Source organism: Bombus huntii, chromosome 7, assembly GCF_024542735.1.
Source record: "Bombus huntii isolate Logan2020A chromosome 7, iyBomHunt1.1, whole genome shotgun sequence".
In the NCBI taxonomy this organism is placed as follows: domain Eukaryota; kingdom Metazoa; phylum Arthropoda; class Insecta; order Hymenoptera; family Apidae; genus Bombus; species Bombus huntii.
This window is the reverse complement of record NC_066244.1, coordinates 13,100,607-13,118,711: the sequence shown is the minus strand read 5'-3', so window position 1 is coordinate 13,118,711 and position 18,105 is coordinate 13,100,607. Positions and strand designations below refer to the sequence as shown.

The following is an 18,105-nucleotide window of genomic DNA, read 5'->3' as shown; positions in this document are numbered from 1 at the left end:
ATAACATTTATAGAACATTCGTAGAATACAGTACATTGATTTATATTTTAATAATGATATGAGTTTACTGTAGAAGTAACCATCCAAGAGTGCTGGCATTTATAACTTACAAAAAAATGTTAGATGCACAAATACCTTATCAAATAATATTTTATGTCTCAATAGACATTGTATTTCACTTTTGTTTCTTTTACTTTAACTGTACATTATATAGTAATATAAATAATTAAAACTTGATATTTTTGGGTACACTCCCTATTTAGTGATACACGCATTGATTATTATCTTTGTTTTCAATGATATACAGCTTTAAATGAATGAAACATGAAATGAATTGTGAATTACAACATAAAAGCTATCCTCTACGATATAATAATGCTTACATTTCTGGTAGTAGTAAAATATTCTAGCTTAAAATAAAAAAGACAGTTCTAGTATATTTTCTACATAGTATACCAAAATATTTGTAAAAATATCAATAAAATTAACTACTGATTTTTTCTTAACACTATATAAATAGAGAATACTAAACAAATAAGATCATTAAAAATAATATATCAAAAGTACCCTAAATATAATAATTTGGAAGTTATTATTTTTTTAGATAAGAATATAGACTCCTACTTCCTCAGTCATCAAGTCGTGTATCACTAAGGAAAAAGTCAATAATGCCTGTCTTCAGTGTGATGTAAGTTTCAAGTATATTATTATAAAAATTTATAGAAACATAATACACCTGTTACTTGTCACTCATATTGGAACAGGAATTATTTGCTGTCTTATATCTTTTCTTACTTTCAATAATTCTTGATCCAGTACCCAGAAGTTGATCTAATTTTTTTAAGCTTAATGAATTGCAGTAGTCGTCCAACATACGTTTCCAATCTTTCAAAATAGATTATGAAATAAGTTTAAGAATCAATGTACAAATATCGCTAAAAAATATTCGGTAAATACGTGGGAAGTTCTTGTCGTCTATGACATCTGTCTACCTATCACAGAAGTATCTTTTCATGTTCATCTTTCAACCGATATTCATGAACGAAGGAGTGATGAATATGTACACAAGAGTCTATAGTTAAAGACGATATCACATTTTCGTGATGATTAAAATCTTGACCCCATTCTTGGACCAAAATAAGAAACCAATCACAGAGAATCAACCTAGCCAGTCAGCATATTCGCAATAATTACACTTAATGTTATAATGGCAGTATCAGTAACAAACGGAGTAACGATAGTTAAATTGTACAATAGTGATACTCATGAAACGCAATAAACACCATGATTATGCGAGTTAACGACATGAATTCCTTAGAATAATTTTATTATGGCACAGTCCCGCGGATTCAGAGGTATGGACGTAGACACAGGGAAAATGAGTAGAGGGTCGAACGACTCACTCCTGTTAGAGGGCAGCCAAAGTAGCGCTATCACCTTCCACTGTCTGCAAACATGTGAAACATCTCTTGTTTTGCCGCTCAGGAGAGCATGCGACGCTAAGAACACTGACAAATGTACATTTCATGCGTCATATATTAAAAATAAGTAATAAGACTTATGATGAGTGTATGAGTACTGACAAATAATAAAACTATTTGATATCAAATTGAGAAATTCATATAAACTTATGTAAAATGTACAATCATTCGAAGGGCAACAAAAATTAAAAAGTTAATATTGTTTCTTCTTTACAGATAAATAAAAATTAGTAATTTGTTATTAGATTATGGTTTCTTATTCTTTTCACAAGGTGTGCAGAAATAAACATATAGGTCTATAGTATTTAATAAGAAGAAATAAAGTATGTTTATGTAAGAACGAACGTCCATGCTTATGCTACCATATAAGAATGTACACAAGGGGAAGAGCAACGTTTTTTCTTTAACACCACATTGTACCATAATAATATTTCTTGATCAAAAGTTATTTATTTTTTCAACTTCTCTCTATATTTTTTAATTTGTAAATTGAAATTTTCAAACGTCTCTCCTTTTGTTCCAGTGCCATTAATAAAATGTAGAATATTTTGTTAATAAATCACATGTATAATATATGCACCCATGAACATATGTATATGTATACGTACATATAATATGAGCAAATAAATAAATAGTGCTCAATAAAAACGTGAATTATTAAAGTCATGCATCTTGTGTAAACGAAGCATAAAATCAAAAGTAGCAATTTTTTAATTATTTGTAAAAGAAGGATATAAATAAATAAAGAGGTAATAGTTATATAAAGTTAAGCATCCATTTATGCAAGAACCACCATTATTTATAAATATACATTGAATATTTAAAATGATTGTAAGGTTGAATAAAAAAATTAAACAATATAATTCCACAAAAGAATTCTTAAATATTCAAATACTATAGCTATTATTATTATTATATACCAATAAAAGCAAACTACTGCTTGCAAGTTAATTTATATTTATAGAGACATGCAGATATAGTAATATTTCAACTTAAAATTTGTATTATTTTAATATCATGAAAGATACTTACATTTGTATTTTGAGGTGCTAAAGTGTGTTTGCTCATCACAATAGTGGTTGTTTTGAGATCTTTTGTACCACCTGGTGACTTTGGTGGTACAACCATGTCAACCGGACTACTTGATTTGCTTACTAATGATTCAGCTGCTCTTACTACATCTAATACCTGTTCAATTTGAAAATATTCAACTTTAAAGTTAATATCACATTGATTAATAAAAATTGCTTATATTGTTTAATTTCTTTAATATTGGGTCTTACTTTTTCAGGGGTAGATTTTTCTCTATGTTCAAGCAAAGCACGTTCTCTTTCTTCTTGTTCCCATGCTACAAGTTCAGCTTTCATTTCTTGCTCTTGTCTGAGAGTTGCTGCTTCTTCATCATCGCGATCCAAACTAGATATACTTTGCGATAATGATTTAGTACCTTCTGTTGCAGGATCCTTCAATTCCTTGGATGACCTAGATTCTTTAGAATCTCTACCATCGGATAATGGCAATACTGGTTCAATTTCACTTTTATCATATCCTTTACAAACTACTAACGTAATTGTGTTTCCTGAACACCGTAATATATTTACTGCTTCCTGATGAGTCGCACCTAACAGCGACGTCCCATTGACTTCTAGTAGTCTCATTCCAACCTAATATCAAAAACATAGTATAAAAATTATTACATAAAACTCTTATTCTTATAATGAGAATTAAATTTTACCTTCAGTCTTCCATCTCTTTTAGCTGCACCACCTGAATTGATTTTGGATATAAACACCCCTTCATCTGTATGATCAAGGGGATTTCCTTTTTGTCCTCGAAGTCCTCCTTTAATGTGCATGCCCAATTTTTCGCCTGGTTCTTTTGTAATAACTAATTCCTAAAATATTACATTATTTTTAAATATACTTTTACCATCTTTTACATATTGCTTTGCTTACTTGTTACAAAATATTTCTTAGTTTTATTTTCAATATAATATACTTATAAAAATTATGAATACATAATGTATGACTGTTGTATTACATAATTCTTTTAATTTACCATAAAGCATATAAAGCAAGTAAAAAAGTTTTAAATTCTATATAATCTCAGCCTAGGCAGAAAAGCAATTGCTCGTGATTCAGTGCTGAGCTTACTTGCAGCCTTCACAGAGGGCAAAGCGTGGTATCAAAAAATAAAATAATAACAGGTCAAATTAATTGAGTACTTACTGTCACAGGGATGTACTCTATTTCGACCAGCTTGTAGGACAAATTATAAATAACAGCATTAGGAAATGCCACAACAAAACAGTTATAAGTGAAGCACTTGAGTGCCAGTTTGCAAATGATAAACATTTCACTGGTGAATATAATGCATTAAGTATCAATGAATGAACTGATTCTATTCTATTATTTATTTAACTGGCGATACTATTTTATGTATATATTTAAGTATTCTAAATGTATGCGCGTTTATGAATTTTGACTAGTGTTGATCCCAAACTTCAATATTAAAATATTGTAAGTTCTGAGAATTAAGCGTGATAACATTAATTGTGAATTTGTGATTTATAGTTACATTTTCATAAGCGTGTTTTATTGAAAAAGCTATATTGTAATTAAGAAGCAAACCCTCTATATATGTGCAATAACTAACAAGCAGATAGTAATTAAATTATAAATAGCTTACCTGATAATTTTCTGGTAGTGGATCATGTTGGACAGTAAGCACTATTTGATCGCCTGGTCGCAAAAGTTCCATCACAGCCTCTTGATGAGTAGCTTTTGTTACATCAGTACCATTTACCTTTAGTATCCTATCACCCATTCTCAATTTACCAGATTTTGCAGCTATACCACCAGGCACAACCTAATATTAGCACAACAAATGTATATTATACAAATTCTGAATATTAACAAAGATTATCAGAAAACTTACATGAGATATAAAAATTCCAGGCTCTTTTGCACCAAATGGAGTACACGAATGATCTGTACCGCCAATAATACTGAATCCTAGGGATCCTTCTTTTACAAGAATTACGTCCTAAAAATTAATATTTAATCATTAAAACATCGAATATATAGAATCATTATTTCGTTTAAATTACACGTGTTAATTATTTTAAAAATATAATGCCCTGGATATTAAAGAATGAAAGATGGAATTTCATAATAGTGGAGGATGCATATAATTTGGTATTTGATGAAAGAATATATATTTAGCTTATACTACTTACCTATTTCCATGCCAGAGAATAAGCACCCGAGGTATAAAATAATATAACATTTCATACAACCAATTCCTACCAAATACTTTAATGTATGGTTTGATAATGCACACACAGAGAAATTATATTTACTGAATCAAATCAATAACGATCAATTTCAAATACATAGACATGCAATGAAATATAACTTGTCATAGAAATGAAACGTACATATGCATAAATAATGTCCATAACAATGTTTAAATTGCCCTTTTTTAAATAACGAATGATGTTATAATTTATTTCTTAATTAAACATGCGTGAGAGGAAGAAAACCACTTGACCACCATTTTTCAAATTGTAATTATTCCGAAGTTAATTAATTGATTGCATTGGAATATGTTTACATTTAGTAGGACTGCGATTATCATCCTAGCATGGAAATAAGTTAATACATTACAAATACTAAATACTTAATTTTTACCTAAAATATTTAAAAAGTGCAAACTATTCCAGTACCGAAGAAAAAATAATTATAATTGTAATATTTAAAAATTATAAAATAAAACTTCTAAACTTCCTTTTCGTTATGGTTTTTGTTAATTGAAAAGATAAACAATATATTTTCAGCAATTTGTATTACTTTTTTCGAAATGTATGTGCAACATAATCCATGCATCTAGCTACCAAGCACATACCTCAATGATTACTGGTGGTACCAATTGATTTTCAGTCACCCTAGTTACGACGGTCTCGGTGAGAGTGCTCTTTGTGATGGTCTCAGTAACTTTACCAAGTGTGGTAGGAGCCGGAGGAAAATTGACGTCTCCAGGTAGATTATCAGGCTGCTTTATTGTCACTGTCACGATAGGGCCTTGATGGGAATCTGGTGATGGTGAGGAAGTAGGGGGACGAAGGAAATGAGCAGGTATCATGGCCTGAAATTCTTCGTTGGTGATAGGCTTCGGTACCTGTATGTCTTCCTGGGGTGAGGTTGACCTAGGTTCTGTAGAAGACGTGGGCGTTGAGCTTGTAGTTGTCGTGGGTGTAATTGTAGGTTGCGAAATGCTATGCCTGGGGGCAGGTTGTGGATGTGGTTGGCTATTTGTCGGACTTGGTGATATCGAAGAAACGTTCTTAATATTTCCTGATTCTGTAACACCATTCATTTTCGGTAGCTCAGTAGTTTCAATTTTCATAGGCGGAGGCGTTTTCGAAGTAGGACTTGGCGATAGAGTCCTATCAGCATCGATAGAACGTCGATATCCGGTGTAACTCGGTCTATTTGCTATATAACTATTGGCGTTATATAATCCTGTATATGGTCTAGGTGCACCGATCACTCGTGGTGACTTTTCAGAAGGTGTTACAACTGTGGCTGCATTTGCTTGCGAAAGTGGAATTTCACGTTCGACCACTAATCGAACGAATCTTTCCAAACCTGTTAATAAAGCAACTGCTTGCTCATGTTTGGCTCCTCTCATTTCAACTCCATTAATCTATAAAATAATTCCATTATATGAAAGATAAACAATTATAATTGTATTAAAAAATATTTTGTGTAATAATATTACACTTACAGATATTACTTTGTCTCCAACTAATAATTTACCATCTTTTTGTGCCACACCACCATCAGTTATTCTTGAAATATATATCGCCTAAACATTATATATTTGAAAAAAGTTGCTAAGCATAATTAACGAAAGAAATAAATATAAAATATTTTCATAAATTAAAACTCTTACATCGCTATTGTCTTTGAATGGTGGAGAACCCTCTCCACCGGCAATACTAAATCCAAGTCCATTTTGGTCCCGTATTAATGTTGTGTGAACAAGAACAGATACCATTGGTTCATTACCCGCCTTTGTTGATGATATAGGTTCAGGGATTTTCTTAGACTTATTAAAATAGAAATTTGTTGATCTTTAAATTTTGCACTTTAGTTTAAATTGTATATGTTGCATCTATTAAATCTAAAAAAATATATACCTTAATAGCATCATGAGGTAAAGCATCACCATTTTCTAAATTATGCGGTAAACCTGTAGATGAAACATGAGACGTCGCACTTGGAGCTCTACTGGTACTTAAACTAGAGCACGCTGAGTCTTTTCTCGACGATACCTGTTAAATATAATGTTAATAACAGCATAAATGATTTGCGTTTCATAAAATAGTACCTGTTCATATGGTGGCACTATCCTCGTAACTTCTCTTTGAACCACTAACACAAGGACACGTCCACAAGCTTTCAAAACTTCTACAGCATCATAATGACCTACGTTTACTACTGAAACACCATTTACAGACAATACTTTATCCTCCACTTTTAAACCTGCTAAGTCTGCAGGTCCACCTATAAAGGAAAATATAATGACCATATCATGAAACTTTATAATTGACATATTCTACGACTGAAAACAAATAGGTTTTTTATCTCAATTTTTACCTTCCGTGACTCTTGAAATAAAAATGCCTTCATCATCACCCTTAAAAGGGGTTGAACCAATTCCACCAGCTATTGATAAACCGAGACCACCTGTCGTTCTTTCGATATGAATTTCGTATTGTTCTTCTCGTACTTCTATCGTCGGCTCAGCATCAGAAATCGCACCTACACAATAAATTTCATTGGCGTTACTACTTAATTATGTAATCGGATCACGTTTTACTAACTTTTACCCTTTCTTTTTTTTCTTACAAAACATCTATATCTTTTTGGCATTTTTAACTATACTTTTTATTCACAATATAGAATGTTGATGAAATTTTTAATTGAATATTTTCACTTCGCAATTTTTTTCTACGCGTGTACACTTGCTACATCGAGTTTGATAAATAACTAGAGTTTGATAACGGATAAGTGATAAGATAGCAGAAGCAGAAAGGAATATCTTATCATGGACTATTTAATGCCAGTGATTACGAAGCAATGATGCTAGGAAGTTTAGGAAGATTCGTTATTTAATTCAGTTTACGCGGAAAAGATATATGTTACCTTTTCAAGTATTTTATTTTATACGTGGTATATGAATTATAATTTAATTTTGATAAATTTAAAGGTGATATAAAGAAATGCAACAGGTAAAAGGTGATATACTAATCGTAGTTTTTTTACCTTGACTTTGAGCGTCAAAATTTTCTGTGGGTTCTGCAGGTGCTGACGTGGATGTGGAGATTTCGTCATTTTTCTTCGTAAGTGCCTACCACATATTAAAAACTGTATAAAATTCATCGTAATTATTTAAGTAGTTTTAAACATGTTGCTTTTTTTAGGTAGATAATAATTACCTGTGCAATAATGGAAGCTACTTTTTCTTTATCTATTGCTGTGTGGATTCGTTTATTTTTCAAGTGATGTGGAGTATCTCTACGATGGAGTCTATTTGGTCTATTTGAATCACCACTACCATCATAATCAATACCTTCTACGATAGAAAATTCGACATGTCTTTGTGTTTCTTCATTTTCAGATTCTTCCTCATCTTTGTCATTTATATCCTTTGATTCAGATATTGAACCTTCAGTCCTCACATCCTAAAAAAATAATTTTTACAATTTATAAATCAGTAACAAATAAGTAAATAAATAAATAAATAAACAAATAAGTAAATAAATAAACTAGCATTAACATAAATACTTACAGCATTAGATTCTGTAATATATTGATTAGTTAGAATTATTTCTGGTTCATTGCTGGACTGAAAATCTGCATTATCAGCTACTATTCCAGGTATGGTTTCTTTTTGTGCATTTTCTATAGATTCAGGTTGTAATGATTCTTGCTCTATAGTCTCTGTAGTCAAATCGTTGGACTTTGTTGAAATATCAGTCTCAGTTTTATCCAAACCAAATGTTTGAGAAACATCCTGAAAGATATTATTAACAATTGTTACAAAAAGATTGTATATGATATCTCGAAAAATGAAATTAATAATTACCTGCTCATCTGTAGATGCTGATCGGCTGTCATTTTTTCCTTTACTAAATAATTTATGAGCTTTTGCTTTTAATTCTTTCGGATGAGGGGTATTTTGTCGTACGAATGGTGTCTGAAATAAGTGCAAACGTTGTATTTACGTAATTAAAAAAAAAAAAAAGGTGAATGGTTAGAAAAAAATAGGCTTTTGTTTCATCTTTTGTTATAATTTTAATACAATGAGTCGTAAGAATAATAACGTTTCCAACACATTAAATACCTCGAAAATACTCTGAACTTAGATATAGCAAATCTAAAAAGTCTAGAAGATTTCCTCATATGTAACGTGCTCACCTCCTTATCAGTTTCCGGAGGTTCATCCGTAAATTTCACGGAATGCGTTCGCGACGCTTCTTTTTCTTGCCAGCCTTCATCATCGCTACTACCAAGCTCACGTATTTCGCCATCTTGAACAACATTTCTCATACCACCAAGCATACCAATTCTTCCTGAATCTAAATTACAAATCATGCAACATATAATCCATAAAGTATAACTAAATGTACCAAAATATACTTTCATGAAATAGATTTACTAACCATCTGGATGGATTTCCAATTGTGGCAAAAGAAAACAAATTAATACTTCTTGCCCTGTTTCCTCATCAACGTCTGTCTGAAAAGTAAGCATTGGTTGTGCTTGATTCTTACTTAACCATACTGCCTTTAAGTTCAAATTGATCAAGGAATATGGCAAGTACTGCAATCTGAAAAACGAATATCATTACTAAATATTGTTAACAAAACATGAAGAAATTTAGATATTTAAGATTATATTATATACCTATTGCCTGAGACATCCAACACATGAAGAGCTGTACATTGTCCAACTTCGATAGGAAGATATTGCAGTTTGTTATCTCTTAAAGACAGTACACCCAATTGTTTTAAATTTCCTACAGAAAAATAATAACATCCGATAAAAAATTATTTTTAATGTCATAAAGTAATATAAATAAATATTAACATAAATTGAAGTTCTAAACGACACTTTTCTTACCGATTTCCGTAGGAAGCGACTGCAAACTGTTTCTATCTACATTTAAATTGTTTAGATTATGAAGTTTTCCTATAGTTACAGGTAGTTCAAGGAGAAAATTTTCCGTAAGAATTAATTCTTGTAAGTTCTCACACCTACAACGAGTAAACGTCAGTTTTTGTTATCAAGTTCTATGGTATCAAGATCCTTATAGGAGAAAAAATTAATCTCACCTGCCTATATTTGAATTTAGAGTAGAAAGCCTATTTTGATCGACTTTAAGTATAGTAAGTTTCTGTAATTCTCCAAGACCATCAGGCAATTTTTCAATAACATTTTGCGATAAATGCAAATCTGTTAAAGACTCTAAACCTCCTATTTCTTCCGGAAGATCTTCCAGACGGTTTTCAGATACGTCCAGGCATGCTAACGTTTTCAATTCTCCGATTTCCGGTGGTAAATGTTGCAATTGATTATGATCCAACCATAATTCTTGTAATGCTGGTAATTTTCCTATATGTGCTGGCTAAAACAAAAGTCCCAAATTTATAATAGATATTATGTTAATAGACAACAAATATTCTATTTTGTCCATAATTTCCTTTACAATGGTTAATTCAATATCTATCTTACTAAAACTTCAATGTCATTGTCACCAAGATCCAGCCGCTCCAATTTATAAAGTTGGGAAAGCGATTCCGGCAAGGATTTGAGCAAATTTTCTCTCAACTCCAATGACTGCAACGCCTCCAAGCTGAGAACAATCGGTGCACAAACTTGTTAGTACTAGACACGATGTAATTCAATTAAATCATTCTAAGCTTGAATGCAATTAAAGCGAGTTCTTGTTGCTATTACCTTCCGAAATCAGGCGGCAGATTCGTAAGGGACATATCATTGAGTCCCAAAACAGTTAAGTTTCTTAATTGCACGAACCCTGCTGGAAGTCTGCAATGACAAATTTAATCCTTCTTGAATTTTGAGAATAAATGTTTTCAACAACTTTTAAGATGAAATATAAATAGCTGTGTTTCAAACGAAAAGAGATAAATGTTAGGCAAACCTATTGACCTTGGAATTGGATTACTGCTGAAATCCGCCACCTGAAGTGCCCGTAAATTCTTGATGTTCTCAGGAATGTCTGGTATATCTAGAATAAGAAAGAACACTAAGTAATACTTATGTTTTACATCCGATTTGAAAAAAATTATTAAAAATCTGTATATCTAGAACACATTATTATAAAAATTCTTTTTTTTTTTTTGCATGAATAGAAAATACCAAGATGGCCTAAATATAAATTACATAAAAAGAAAAAATCAAGGAAAGTAGATGTTTATTGAATTCATAACTTTTCTCTTGTTTCAAAAAATTTCCATGGCCACACGTAATTCGAAGAATTTTCTTTACGAAGGAAACAGTTTTGATTCACTCGAGCTTTATTTTTTCGACTCGTCATACATGTTGTATTGCAAAGCATATACGTACAAATGGAAAGCTTTGCTGATAATTTCATGTTTCTTTTATATTCAACCCTTCGTTGGGACTATTCAATGAAGAAAAAGTTTAAAAGAAATCTCAACATATGCTGCAACATATTACATAATTGCATCGTTTAATGATACTGGCTAATTAATTAGCAGAAAACCGATTATCAGTCAATAACAAATTCCTTCATTAAAAAATAAACGCGACTCGTTGTACTAAACACTGCTATTGCATAAGAATGCAGGATGCTGCATCGTGGATGAAATAATACCGTGCACGCATTCCTCCTGTTGTTTTCCCTGCAAGGTCGAAGAATTTCACGAATTAAAGTGAATGGCAAACCGAACGATTTTAAACGTAGAAACTCTTCGTTATAACGTACGGAGTTTGGCTCGAATACAAAATAATATTTTAAAATTTCAACGTGTATTATCTGTGTCTTAATAATATAATGTATATACGAAATAAAATATAAAGAATAAATCTCAAGCTTCTCATATACATACGATTCGATTAATCAGAATATGCATATTTTATAGCGAAATATAGTAAGGTTTTCATAAAAAAAAAACAAGTTTCTTGAAAAATTTATTGTGCGATTAATTATTCATTATGTATGCTCCTTTTATTTCATTATAACTGTTAACACACGTCATAATAATATCAAATTATGACGAAAACACGTGCGTTTTTAAACGTATTATGAATCATACCGCGATTATGCATTCTCGAGTCAAGAGATGAAACACGGAGGAAAAGGAGGAGAGGAATGGAGAACCGTGTATCGCATAGCAAACGAGCCGATAGGCTTTACGAGCAAATCGAACCTTGGAAAACCGCTAGTTACTTTTAACACAGTGGTTCGCAACTACAGAATGTTATCATAGCTGTTTTAAACATATTATCGATAAATATGTAATTCCTAAACTGTTCTTTTATTCCCAGTTTAAGTATTTCTATGTTATACTTCCCCGATTTCGTCAGCTCTAAAATCAAGTGTTAAATCTAAGAAAGGAAAACCTTTTGAGTTAATAACGCCAAAGGCGTAATAACGCGCGTGTTGCGCGTAGAAATGATCATCTGCATTTTCATTTTTTCCATACCGTGAAGATTCAAGTTACTTTGAACATGATTCGATATATGAAACTCAAAGTTTTTGACAAACGTTGAATATTGGTCTTCAAAAAATTGACAAGTGTTGGAGTCATAATAGATTTCAAAGTTTAAGGAAGTTTAGCAGATATTAAATACCTTATATCCTATACATAATCTTAATACTACGTACATATGTATTTAAGTATATATCTTATGTACTATAAGACATGTACTATATTGAGTACCCACTGAACTTTTAGAACTTTGACTCCTATCAAGACTTCCAATACTTCCAAGACTTATCAAACTTTTAATCTTTTTATAGCTAATGAGAATTTTTTTCTACGAATGTCCATACCGTAGAAAACAAAAATCTGAATTTTATTGAATATTAATTTCATAAAATCTGTCAATAGGAACCACAGCACCCACCTATCTCTATTTGCAAAAGGACTTACTGAAGCTCTATGTCTGTGGTTAAAGACTCAAGACCTATCAAGATTCAAAATTGATCGAGACTTTCCAAGGTTTTAACTTTTTAACCATCGAGTTATATTCGAAGAGATTCGAATTTTTCTGTATAGACATATATTCCATCCGATTCAAAATATTTCAGGCTGTATCATTACATACACGTACACACACTGCCTGTCACGAATGCACGCACGGTGTGCGCGCGGGTTGAACGTAACGACAACGACGTGGAACAATTACAAACTAACCGTGATTCCGCCAGACGGAAGAGACAGACCCCTTCGTTCATCGGATCTCTTTGTTCCCAAAAGGATGTTAATGATCGGTGAACAAAGGTATATGTCTGAGGACTTTTATAGCGAGGAATGGATGCACAAAAGAGACAGCCTCGTAATATGCTTGGCTGGAGTTTGAACGATATCGAATATGTGGCGACCCGTTATCGATCGATAACTTTCTGTCTGGCTACACACCGTACGGCCAAGGAAACGATACGCCATCTCATGGGTTTTGTGGTTAAAATATCTCTGATCGAGCGATACGATTACCGTTCTATATATGTATCACTATTAACGCACGTGTGTACGCTCGTGCGTGAATATTTTTAATGCGTCGTACACCGCTCCGCGAGCGATTTCGAACATTTCCGCGGCGAACGATGACGACGACAATCATGCGCAATATCGCCCGTCCAACGATGGCAATTTTTTAAGAGCGTTTACATGCACGTAATATACGATGATTGATTCAAAGTACGTATATCGAGGTCAGATTATAAAAGATGCTGTCGATGAGAAAATATGTTACGCTGATTACGCTGATAGTGGATGGGTTTTCTGGCCAACCAACATTCTGACAAATACGTCAGAAAACTCGAACAGCTACCGTCGTTCTTCGGATGTTTCATTCGTCAAAACGAAAGTTCGCAACGTGCATTCGTTTTGAGCATAAACTGCGTACCCACTGAGGCAACAGTCAGGAACCTGCTGTTAGTGTTTCACGTTTTGAGAAAATGCTGCACGTTTCTTCGTATTTCTGTTGCCAGTAACAAAAGTCGCTGCTTGCTACCTATTTCCGGTTGGAGCGATAGGGTCAGAGAAAAATTAGAAACAGGTAGCAACAAATTGCAACAGAAACAAATTTTTCTTCGGTGTATACTTGTTGGCTAGAAGCAAATGCATTGAAATCGGAACAAAACCCAAATATTCCTTTAATTACGTTGTTCTAACGTGGATAAAATCTCTCTGCAGGTCGATATTTGTTTAATACTTTTTAAAACATGCAGCAACGGGCAACAAAAAGTTCCTCGTTGCTACCTCAGCGATGATTCAGCTTTTTGCTGTCACAGTTTTTCCATCGAATAAAACGCGGCGCGGATTTAATGGGATCCCAGAACTACTGATACGTAATGCGTGCTCGATAATTGCCACAGCGCTCTTTTTAAACGACCAAGTAAAATAGTACAACGCGATTAACCGATACCAACAATGGCGCTTCCTCTCGTCGAAAGAATGAAAATGTTTGCGGAAAAATTACTCACGTTTATTACAAAATCGTTTCCTACCGCGCCCTACGGCGATAATTCGCTGCCACGACCGTGGTTACACCCTTTTCATTTTCCACCGGACCGTTCGATTTTTCAGTAGTTGCGGAATCGCGCTCGATTACCACGCCTATGGGCGACTGCGGTAACTTGTAATTAAGCAACCAGTAAATAACACAAAATAGCTTCTCTCTCCTCTGAACGTGTCGGCCACTGTAAACATTATAAATAGCGCGAAACATCCACCCTCGGCCTTTGCAATTTACCTTGGAAGAAGAGGAGGCCACGGAGGCCGTGTAAAACGCACCAGGGTGGGGAAGACTAGTCGTCACATGTGAACACGCACTAAGTTTGAATAAATAGAATTCATTGTGGTGAACATGAGAACATAAATCTGTTTTCTTACTTAATCTATAATACTATATTTTCTCTTTATTATACGTACATAGTAATTTCTAACATGAATATAATAATAATAAAAAAAAGGGTAGAAAGAACAAAAAAAAGAGAAAGATGTAAAAATAAATCTACGCTGAAAGCTAATTATAGTCTATGAAACACAAATTTCTTTCCATCCATCGCATAAACAAATTTCATTCTATAATTCTTTCATCTATCTTTAGATCCGTCTTCCGGCTTGCATCGCTTCATTATCAGAAGCTAACCCCGTGTATAGTCAAGACTATATCCGACACAACGCTGTTTACGCTCATCAAGAGACTACTCGTTCGGTCTCGCCGGGAAGGAAAAAAAATGCAATCGGGTAAACAGCCTTTAAAGCCGAAGCTTTCGTGACGTGTAATTTTATGCCGTATAAATCGCAAGAGATATTCACTTCTGTGGTTTTCTGGCGCGGATACGCAACAGGGAACAGGGGTAATATCGCGGTAAGGGTAAGAGATTACACAGTGCACGTAGCCTTTTTTCTCCCTTACGTAATATCCGCGGCACACGTGAAGGAATTGATCGAGCGATCGTAACGAGGAAAAAGATCTCGCCGACTCGTTCAATCAGTGATCCATCGCGGGTTCGTTGAGATTCAGCATTTATTAATATTACTGCTATACGTTTATCGAATAACAATCGCGGGTGATTGGAAACCATTATAAATCGTCTCGAATAGGAAAAAAAGAGAAAGCGGGAAGAAAGAGAGGAATAAAAGGATGAGACGAGGGTAACGAGGGTGACATGTCGCTTTGCGTCGCGCCTATATGCGCGATCTACGTTCTTATGTAATAACGTGCAACACGTGAACGCGCGATGAACTCGTTGGAAAGTTCGCGAGCTACAATTTCTCCTACGCCAGAAGTGATTCGTCCCACATTTCTTTTTTCTTTTTCGAAGGTGAAAGACATCTTCTCAGCAGAAAAGTGACGGAGGATGTTATCGTTTAATAAGCCCGAGAATCTAAATGAGGTCGTCCATAAGAAACGTAGAGGTACATTTACTGTTAGCTCGTAGAAAACGGTACTTCCCAAAAAGACAGGAAGGAAATACAGTTTTATCGTGACTACATTCCAGTCACGGTCGATTGATCGTAACTCCACTACGTGCATTTCATAATACTATTTTATTTCGTGGTAATATCTGCAAATCTAGAGATCAAATGACAAACGAACCATTTTCATCAGAAAAGGATAAGGAAGTGTTTGGAAGCCTGCAAAGCCGAAGGTAATATCGAGCTATCGCAATTACCGATCATCCGTCGCAGGGAACATCAATTTTCCCCTGTCTATATGTATTTCCCCCTATTCTGACCGTTTAGATTTCGTTCCAGCATAAAAATAATCATCTTCCCGTTGGGAGAAAAATCATACACGACAAGATGGAGAAAAAAAAAGAGGAAAAGAATTCGCTGACTGGCTGCATTCCAATCAGTCGTATCTTCTGCGTGCGTTGCACCTACACGCGAGTGCAACGCCTTTCATTAATGGGGTGAGTTTTCTGAACCTGTTGCTATAAACTTATATTTCTTGCACGCAACGAGTTTTCACTGTCAACCAGTCTTGACTATTCCAGATCCTGTATCTGAATCTGGAAACCGTACTCTGGTATACGTATAACGCGTTCTACCTACGGAGATTAATGCGAGAAAAATACGTTTTCACACAGCGTTTTCCTCATGATTTATTTACGAATATTTCTCTTATCCTGTAACGAAATTTTGCTATTTGTCATTTTTATTGTTTTGAATAATCGTTCAGGGGACTTTTTAATATTCTTTCGATAACTTTTTTGGGGAGATCTTTGATAATATTTTAAGGTGTCTTGTATGATTTTTAAATAGCGTTCTCTAGCGTTATTTGAAATATTTGTTAAAGAAATTTTTGTGTTTTTCATATTTTAGGTTCTTTATTAACAGTACCTAATTTGAAGACTAGCTTCTGCGGTTTGATATTTAATTTTCCGGCAAGGAAATCACGTAGTGGAAATCAAAGAAATTCCACGATTAAAATCGAGTTCGGAGAAACAATTCGCGAACAATAAAAGCGATGCAACGCAACACTCAACTTTCTCGTTACAAAGTGAACAATGCATTACAGGAAGAGTCCGTAACTAATTCGAATTTCGCAGCGGCGCTTGTTTCTAAGAAAATAAGTAAAAATACGTTTAAATCAGAGGCAACGACGTAGAAAAACACACGATGTAATTTTGCAACGGAATCGAAGCGACTCCGCACGCAACTTTGATCACCGATAATTAAGAACAATCGCCACCGCTCGTTACAGATAAATCGTCGACGGTATTTTACACGAACTTCATTGTTCGTCATTAAATACATTTACTACCGTGATGCTACGTATTTGTACGAATAACAAATTTGAAATTATGAAATCTAAGCAGAAGAAGAAATATGTAGTAGAAGAAATATCAAACAAATTGTTGGAAGTTTTTTCACAATTACGATATTAAGAAATTAAATAATATAATAATGTAAATAGATTTAAAAAAAGATTGTAAATGAAATGCATTAACGTTAGAAAATGGAAATAAAAATAATTCTACGTTCCCTTCACAGAACGTATGTAATGCGTAGTCATTTTTTATTAAATATCTATTATCATAATCTATATTTATTGCAAAAGCAGTTACTTCATAATTATGAATATGTATGTTTGCAGTGTACATATATTAGCATTACTCGCATGCTCGTCTTACACGCAACTAGGTCTTAAGCAAACAGATTTTAAATTAACATGCAAATAAGTATGTGTAATGAGAGGATTAATAGATTTACAAGATAAGAGAAAACAGACGAAAGGGCAGGAAAATTGATCGTTAGGAGGATACCAGTAGAAATTGGACCATTCGACAACCTGTACGCATGGAAATGCGCCTGTTCACACGCACGTACGTGGGTGGTTTAATCAAGGGGCAAGTTTCCTGAACCCGAACCTGTTGCGGTCGCGGTTTATCTCTTCTATGATCACGCAACGAGTTTTCACAAGATCGTGACACGACTTGTGTGCGATACGCTTTTTTTTTTTTACATACAGGTTTCCTTTATGAGAGCCATAGAAAAGAGAATTCGCCGATTAAGAACGAAAAAGAAGAAAAATGTTGCTTTTCTAACGTCGTGACTCGTAACGATGCTCGCTCACTGAATTTTGCACGAACCGGAAAGCGAAGATAAATAATAAATGCGAATGCTGCATTGAGGCGAAGTATAAACGGAATTTCCCCGGGGCTGGGGAACGGTTTTCATTAAAATGAAACGCGCGCAATGAAAGTTGTTAATCAAAGAAAAGATGTTCGTTTAGTTTTGTTTTAACGTTGGTTTTGGCATAAAATCCTTTGGACAGCAGCAGATTTTTTTTTTTTTTTTTTTCGAAACTTGATGCTGTGGTGTATT

General features: G+C 33.7%; 1 protein-coding gene across 14 annotated transcripts in view; it reads right to left on the bottom strand.

Annotated features, from left to right (window-relative positions):
• LOC126867276 (protein lap4) overlaps window positions 1-18,105 on the bottom strand; it is a 53,242-nt gene that overhangs the window by 8,633 nt on the left and 26,504 nt on the right. For 11 of the 14 annotated variants that reach the window (XR_007690202.1, XR_007690204.1, XR_007690203.1 and 8 more), the window contains exons 3-26: window positions 10,724-10,802; window positions 10,511-10,600; window positions 10,286-10,406; window positions 9,886-10,178; window positions 9,674-9,807; window positions 9,458-9,569; window positions 9,214-9,380; window positions 8,969-9,129; window positions 8,637-8,747; window positions 8,340-8,564; window positions 7,987-8,232; window positions 7,814-7,898; window positions 7,145-7,309; window positions 6,876-7,051; window positions 6,685-6,819; window positions 6,438-6,593; window positions 6,270-6,350; window positions 5,388-6,188; window positions 4,419-4,526; window positions 4,170-4,349; window positions 3,710-3,739; window positions 3,217-3,375; window positions 2,765-3,145; window positions 2,514-2,669 (exon numbers count right to left, since the gene is read on the bottom strand). Coding sequence is in view for 10 of the 14 variants with exons in the window: in XM_050621544.1 (XP_050477501.1) it covers window positions 2,514-2,669; window positions 2,765-3,145; window positions 3,217-3,375; window positions 3,710-3,739; window positions 4,170-4,349; window positions 4,419-4,526; window positions 5,388-6,188; window positions 6,270-6,350; window positions 6,438-6,593; window positions 6,685-6,819; window positions 6,876-7,051; window positions 7,145-7,309; window positions 7,814-7,898; window positions 7,987-8,232; window positions 8,340-8,564; window positions 8,637-8,747; window positions 8,969-9,129; window positions 9,214-9,380; window positions 9,458-9,569; window positions 9,674-9,807; window positions 9,886-10,178; window positions 10,286-10,406; window positions 10,511-10,600; window positions 10,724-10,802 (4,352 nt within the window). In the remaining 4 variants the exon portion in view is untranslated. Of the gene's footprint in view, window positions 1-2,513; window positions 2,670-2,764; window positions 3,146-3,216; window positions 3,376-3,709; window positions 3,740-4,169; window positions 4,350-4,418; window positions 4,527-5,387; window positions 6,189-6,269; window positions 6,351-6,437; window positions 6,594-6,684; window positions 6,820-6,875; window positions 7,052-7,144; window positions 7,310-7,813; window positions 7,899-7,986; window positions 8,233-8,339; window positions 8,565-8,636; window positions 8,748-8,968; window positions 9,130-9,213; window positions 9,381-9,457; window positions 9,570-9,673; window positions 9,808-9,885; window positions 10,179-10,285; window positions 10,407-10,510; window positions 10,601-10,723; window positions 10,803-14,249; window positions 14,406-18,105 lie in introns of those variants that run through there. The other 3 variants (XM_050621550.1, XM_050621548.1, XM_050621546.1) reach the window with 3 other exon arrangements.